The 7,018-nt window shown below is 46.9% G+C and overlaps 1 protein-coding gene across 1 annotated transcript; it reads left to right on the top strand.

Moving 5' to 3' along the window:
• The first annotated feature begins 1,617 nt into the window (after positions 1 to 1,617).
• On the top strand, positions 1,618 to 5,730 carry LOC140392513 (transcription initiation factor TFIID subunit 10-like). Its single transcript, XM_072477748.1, has 5 exons — positions 1,618 to 1,806; positions 2,513 to 2,661; positions 3,123 to 3,187; positions 3,740 to 3,854; positions 5,133 to 5,730. Exons 1-5 carry the CDS (start codon positions 1,734 to 1,736, stop codon positions 5,220 to 5,222), a joined length of 492 nt encoding a protein of 163 aa, XP_072333849.1. The 5' UTR covers positions 1,618 to 1,733; the 3' UTR covers positions 5,223 to 5,730.
• Positions 5,731 to 7,018: the final 1,288 nt, after the last annotated feature.

The following is a 7,018-nucleotide window of genomic DNA, read 5'->3' as shown; positions in this document are numbered from 1 at the left end:
AAGCTGAAACATTGTGTGATTTATACTAAACACGGGGCAGGCTCAAGCGGCCAAACGGCTAAGGTTAATGTGCAGGCTCAGTCGGCAGTTAAGAAGGCAAACGCAATGTGAGCATTCCTGTGGAGAGCTCGAATACAGGACCTGGGAGGTGCTGGTGAGGCTGTAGAGATGAGAGATAAGATCAGCCTTGATCGTATTCAATGGTGGAGCGGGCTCGAGGGGCTGAATGGCCCACTCCTGCTCCTAGTTCTTATGCACATACTGGCTCTATTAGACCAAGGTAATGATTCACCTGAGGAAGGAGCAGCGCTCCGAAAGCTAGTGACATCGAAACAAACCTGTTGGACTTTAACCTGGTGCTGTAAAACTTCTTACCGTGTTCACCCCAGTCCAACGCCGGCATCTCCACATCATGGCTATTAGACCAACTCCGCTAGTTGCACTGCCCTGCCTATCCCGCACTGCCCTGCAGATTGTATCTGGATAATGATCACATTCCCCTGTGAAAGCAGTGATGGAATCGGCCTCCACAGGACTGCCAGGCTGGGCCTTCCACATCCTAATTGTTGCTGTATAAAAATGTTTTTCATTCCCTCTGCTTGTTTTGCCATTCATCTAACGTTGCGGGCCTGGTGGGCGGTGACGGCGGCCTCGCGGCGCCGAGGTCCCGGGTTCGATCCCGGCTCCGGGTCACCGTCCGAGTGGAGTTTGCACATTCTCCGCGGGGCCCATTAATGCTAAATATATTTAAACAGTGTGGGCCTCTGCCTCGTGCCCATGGGAACAGTGCTGGGGACCCGGGGGCGGGGCCGGAATCTGGGGGCGGGACTGTCATCTGGGGGCGGGGCCGGAATCTGGGGGCGGGACTGTCATCTGGGGGCAGGGCCGGTATCTGGGGGCAGGGCCGGTATCTGGGGGCGGGACTGTCATCTGGGGGCGGGGCCGGTATCTGGGGGCGGGGCTGGAATCTGGGGGCGGGACTGTCATCTGGGGGCGGGGCCGGAATCTGGGGGCGGGGCCGGTATCTGAGGGCGGGACTGTCATCTGGGGGTGGGGCCGGTATCTGGGGGCAGGGCCGGTATCTGGGGGCGGGGCCGGTATCTGGGGGCGGGACTGTCATCTGGGGGCGGGGCCGGTATCTGGGGGCAGGGCCGGTATGTGGGGGGGCGGGTCCCGGGGTTAATGGACTGGGGGCGGAAGCTGCGGAGGGACTGTGTTTGGCGGCGGACCGGAAGGGAGCGCTTTGCGGAGGGACTGTGTTTGGCGGCGGACCGGAAGGGAGCGCTTTGCGGAGGGACTGTGTTTGGCGGCGGACCGGAAGGTAGCGCTTTGCGGAGGGACTGTGTTTGGCGGCGGACCGGAAGGTAGCGCTTTGCGGAGGGACTGTATTTGGCGGCGGACCGGAAGGTAGCGCTTTGCGGAGGGACTGTGTTTGGCGGCGGACTGGAAGGGAGCGCTTTGCGGAGGGACTGTTTGGCGGCGGACCGGAAGGGAGCGCTTTGCGGAGGGACTGTGTTTGGCGGCGGACCGGAAGGGAGCGCTTTGCGGAGGGACTGTGTTTGGCGGCGGACCGGAAGGGAGCGCTTTGCGGAGGGACTGTGCTTGGCGGCGGACCGGAAGGGAGCGCTTTGCGGAGGGACTGTGTTTGGCGGCGGACCGGAAGGGAGCGCTTTGCGGAGGGACGGACATGGCGGGCCCAGGCCGAGGCTGAAGCCGCCGCGACAGGAATCGGCATGAACTCGGAGAACCTGCAGCTCAGTCTGGCGGCCGGGGGCACCGGTGCCGCCACAACCAGCAGCGCGGCCGGTGAGGGGGACACCGGCCGAGAGGCCCTGCCCGGGGGGAAGAGAGAGGGGCTGGGTGAGGGGTGGAGAGGGAGGGGTGGGGGTGGGGAGGGTGAGGGGGGAGGGGTGGGGGTGGGGAGGGGGTGGGGTGGGGGGGAGGGGGAGTGGGGAGGGGGGGTGGGGAGGGGGAGGGGGGGGTGGGGAGGGGGGGGTGGGGGAGGGGGGGGTGGGGAGGGGGGGGTGGGGGAGGAGGGGGAGGGGGGGGTGGGGAGGGGGGGGTGGGGGAGGAGGGGGAGGGGGGGGTGGGGAGGGGGGGGTGGGGGAGGAGGGGGAGGGGGGGAAGAGGGGGGGGTGGAGAGGGGGTGTGGAGAGGGGGGGAAGGGTGGAGAGCGGGCCGGTGGGGTGTGTGGAGAGGGGGACTGGTGGGGGGGGGGGGGAGAGGATGGAGAGGGGGCTGTGGAAAACATAAGAGTTTCTAAAGGGGGGGAGAGGATGGAGAGGGGGCTGTGGAAAACATAAGAGTTTCTAAAAGTTAACACCGATTTTACAATGACCGTAACCTGTCTGTCTCTATCATTTGTGATCTAACAAAGGAAAGGCTGTTTACATTTAACATCAGAAAATGTTAAATGAAAACAGTAAAATATATTCTTTGTGAATTGTAAATAAATGGTTAGAATTCTGTTGCAATAATTTGTTCACAATATATCTTTCCTGTGTTCCTTCAGTTCCAGCTGCTGCTGCCTCTGCAGCAGATACGTCCATTTCAAATGGTGTCTATGTTCCTCAAGGGATTGCCAATGGCGATATCAAACCTGTTATATCAACAACACCACTAGCAGACTTTCTTATGCAATTAGAGGATTATACACCGACTGTAAGTTTATTTATATTGTTTTAATTATTCAAGTTCATTTTTGAAACCACGTTATGACTTGCATTCCACATTTTCAGTTTGCTTATCAGTAAACCAAGTAAATAATGCTTGTAAATGATAATTAGCTGCAGTGTAAGAATAAAGTTATTAGTGTGACATTTTAAACCTGCAAAGTTTCCAGTACCAGTATCAACTCTCAGCAGATCGGCCCAAAATGGAGATGATGTTAGATTGTAGGGAGGCCAGAAGTAAACAGAATGCAGGTGAAAGGATTGCATTATTTAGGAGGAGAATGAGAAGTGAAACATGGAACGCTTTTAGAGGACGTGACAGGGTTGAAACTGCGAGGACAGCTGATGATGAAATTTGTTAAAGAGCTCAATGGTGCAGTGGTTTGATTTGAATACCTATTTCAATGATTTTAAATGTAGCACTGAGTTCTTGTCTTTTGTACATTTCAGATACCAGATGCTGTAACAGGGTATTATCTGAATCGAGCAGGCTTTGAAGCTTCTGATCCTCGAATGTAGGTTCATGTTTTGGCTTGCTTCCATTCTGGTTTGAGCAATAATGTCAATTTGCATAGCCTCTCGTGAGAAATGGTCAATTTTAAAAGCACTTATAATGTTGAATGTTCCAAAGAGCCCATGTGCTTCACATACCCATTGATTTAATATATATATCTCTGTACTCTACTGTTGTCACAAATATGATTGCAGAAGTGCCTTCAAGAAATGTTTTCCACTTTAGTAAGCAGCTTTGTAATTAGACAGAATGGGAGATGTTTATATTTGGATGAAGGTTACACCTATTTATAGTGTAGATTGAATAACTTCTCTGAATATTTTTACCCTCAGTAGATTCTGCAGAAAGTTTAAAAAAAAAAAATAATTTTCTACTCGGCAATATTGAAGCATAATGATTTCATGGAAGATACTAATCTGTAATTTCATTGAAAAAAACCTTCGATAATTTTTGATGAATTAACATCTATTTACTGTGAAATAGAACCAAATATATGCAAGCTACTGAGTGACCATTACTTCAGGCTTTTGACCGTATTGTGTTTTCTAAACAGAATTCGTTTAATATCTTTGGCTGCACAAAAATTCATTTCCGATATTGCAAATGATGCCTTGCAGCATTGCAAAATGAAGGGAACTGCATCAGGAAGCTCCAGAAACAAAAGCAAGGTTTGTTCAGATTGTCTGAAGCATGGCACCGTTATTATGTTCCGTGCAAAGCACCCGCAGAAAGGTTTTCATCACCAAAACAATATTTCAAGAACAGAATGCACAGTTCTTGTCTCTACTTCTGGAAATTCAGTGCACTTTGTGATTTAGTTTAGAAAATTATTCTGCCTCCAATCCATGAGAGTTCTTTAATTCGGAATTTGTATTTGTCAGTATTTATTCTGCTATTGTTTTGGCAGCACAAACTCATTTTCATAAACCAACAGTCCAAAGAAACGGCGGGCTCGTTAAAAAAAGTTTCCACCACACACACTATAAATACAACCCAGTATTTCAATGAAAAAGCTCTGAAAATGTCAGGAGTTATAATGTTGTATTGAAATGTGTACCGTGGGCAGCATGGTAGTACAGTGGTTAGCACTGTTGCTTCACAGCTCCAGGGTCCCAGGTTCGATTCCCAGCTTGGGTCACTGTCTGTGTTGAGTCTGCACGTTCTCCCCGTGTCTGTGTGGGTTTGCTCCGGGTGCCCCGGTTTCCTCCCACAAGTCCCGAAAGACGTGCTTGTTAGGTGAATTGGACATTCTGAATTCTCGCTCTGTGTACCCGAACAGGCACTGGAATGTGGCGACAAGGTGGTTTCCACAGTAACCTCATTGCAGTGTTAATGTAAGCCTACTTGTGACAATAAAGATTATTATAATAATTCCAATTACGGGTGGCACAGTGGTTAGCACTGCTGCCGACAGCACTGAGGACCTGGGTTCGAATTCCGGCCGTGGGTCACTGTCCGTGTGGAGTTTGCACATTCTCCCCGTGTCTGCGTGGGTCTCACCCCCACAACCCAAAGATGTGCACATGGGTGGATTGGCCACGCTAAATTGCCCCTTAATTGGAAAAAAAATAATTGGGTACTCTAAATTTATATTAAAAAAAGAAATTCCAATTGCTTACGACTAGCCTCATAGAAAATAAGAACATGGAAATAGGGTGCATGGCACATTCAGTTCAATTTGGCTTCACATGACCAGTATCCTAATGACACGGGCTTGTCCTGTCCCCTTGTCCTTTCCTGCAACCACTCATCCCCATAAAGATTCCTTTGGTCCCCAGAATTACTTCCGGTTTTGGCTGCTTTTAATGGCGCAAATGAGAGAGAAAATCCCAATTAATATATTTAAATTGACGATAGTTGAAATTTGGACTCTTGCGAGCTATGTATTCTGAGCGGTAATTTCCTGCTTTCCGCATCATTGTTCAAATGCATTTTGTTGTTTTTAGGACAAGAAATACACCCTCACAATGGAGGATTTAATTCCTGCTCTCACTGAGTATGGTATAAACGTGAAGAAACCTCATTACTTTACATAAAGACCTGGAAACATCTTAATCATCAGCTAACTAGTGACTACTTGGTAACATCCGACAACTGCTGTACATTGTCAGCTCTGAATGCCTTACACAAATACGGTGGTGGAAAAGAAATATGCCGCAAGTTGAGTTTTCCAAATTGACAAAGCTCGAAAGTGGTTTTGAATCTACGTCCAACATTTGTCCATCATTTGGAGGGCTGCATTATTTTTCAATGATTCCCCCATTTCCTTTTGAATTGCTACTTGTGATGGTCGGGTTGAGATAATTGTTGGATCTGTATGCAATGAGTTTTGAAGGTATTGTTTCATTTCTGTAAACCCAGTTAGAGTTTAAATTAATACCCGGGAATATAATGGACTTCAGGAAATGCTCTGTAAAATAGTTTTCAAATGTAGCAAGCTAGTATTAGCAACCAGTAAGAGAATAGCCATATTATTTTCAAATGGAGTTGCATGTTTTCAAATGGTGCATTTCAAAAGTGTTCACTTGTAAATCTGGTCTTGTTTAAAAAAAAAAAAAAGTGTGGTCAATTTATTTTCTTTTTAAGGGAAACCTTTGCTTGTATTTCTAGATAAGCTTCTGCTTTTCTCCTGTAACGGCAGGTATTCCAGCTCATCTAAACTGACGTAGAAGGGAAAATAAGTTAGGCCCAAGAGAGACAAAGATGATAATTTTAAGTCCTAACCTAAAGTCTACTAAAATTTGAAACTGCAGTTTCACGTTATTGATCCAAACAGGAGTATTTAAAGTTTACTCATATCGGTTATTTCTGGGACTCATAAAACAAGTCTAACAGAATAATTACCATGCCTTTAAAATTGGGATATTTAAAATACGATTAGTTGATCTAATCTTTGTTTAAATTGGTCTCCTGTTTTTTTAAAGCTGAGGAGTTCAATTTATTTGATTTGCCTTTTAATTACCTTGGATTCCACAACTCCGCTCATAGCATTTTTGAAGGATGAAAGCTTTGGGGAACCTTTATATGAGTTGAGCGAGTGGTTTTGCTACTTTTAGGAGCAGGGGACTTATTACATTTAAAGATGTTCAGTCATATAAATGCAGATTTGCTTTGATTTGCAATCTTGATTGATGAAAGATTGCTCCATTCCATAAATGTCCAATTCTTACAATAAATTTGCCTAATTTTTTGTTTTGACAGAATTATTGATATAAAAACTGACTTTTGGGAGGGATGGTTCTTATTTTAATGGTTTTGAATGAAACCGGCATTTCAATTTTCTATTATCTTACATCAGTTTCACATCCTCTGAGCTGCCAATCCTCGTCCTGCTGCTCACTGATTAGTATCAGCGCTGCAAACCTCACAGCCTAACCGTCTTCTGTTGTGTGTGGCCTATTGTTTCTTTTAAAAGCCTTTAATAGTGTTTGTTATTTAAAAACATGGTTGATGTAAACATGCCAAATTTTATTTTGATGCTGACACGTGGTAATTATTTGATACTAAATGTCAGGCAATGGGACTGGGATTTCACGGTTTGCTGAAATAAGTGGGAGTTTGGTGGATTGGATTTGTTTTATTGTCATGTGTACCGAGGTACAGTGAAAAGTATTGTTCTGCGTACAGTCCAGACAGATCATGGACATCAGTAAGGCCTTTGACAAGGTCCCTCATGGCAGACTGGTACAAAAGGTGAAGTCACATGGGATCAGAAGTGAGCTGGCAAGATGGATACAGAACTGGCTCGGTCATAGAAGGCAGTGAGTAGCAATGGAAGGGTGCTTTTTTGATTGGAGGGCTGTGACTAGTGGTGTTCAGCAGGGATCAGTGC

This window comes from Scyliorhinus torazame, chromosome 16 (genome assembly GCF_047496885.1).
Source record: "Scyliorhinus torazame isolate Kashiwa2021f chromosome 16, sScyTor2.1, whole genome shotgun sequence".
Taxonomy (NCBI): Eukaryota; Metazoa; Chordata; class Chondrichthyes; order Carcharhiniformes; family Scyliorhinidae; genus Scyliorhinus; species Scyliorhinus torazame.
The sequence above is the reverse complement of the archived record's forward strand: the minus strand, read 5'-3'. Positions and strand labels throughout refer to the sequence as shown.

Coding starts and splice junctions, on each gene's coding strand:
- LOC140392513 (XM_072477748.1), top strand. CDS start 1,734: ATGAACTCGGAGAACCTGCAGCTCAGTCTGGCGGCCGGGGGCACCGGT. Junction 1,807..2,512: donor CACAACCAGCAGCGCGGCCG/GTGAGGGGGACA, acceptor GTGTTCCTTCAG/TTCCAGCTGCTGCTGCCTCT. Junction 2,662..3,122: donor TAGAGGATTATACACCGACT/GTAAGTTTATTT, acceptor TGTACATTTCAG/ATACCAGATGCTGTAACAGG.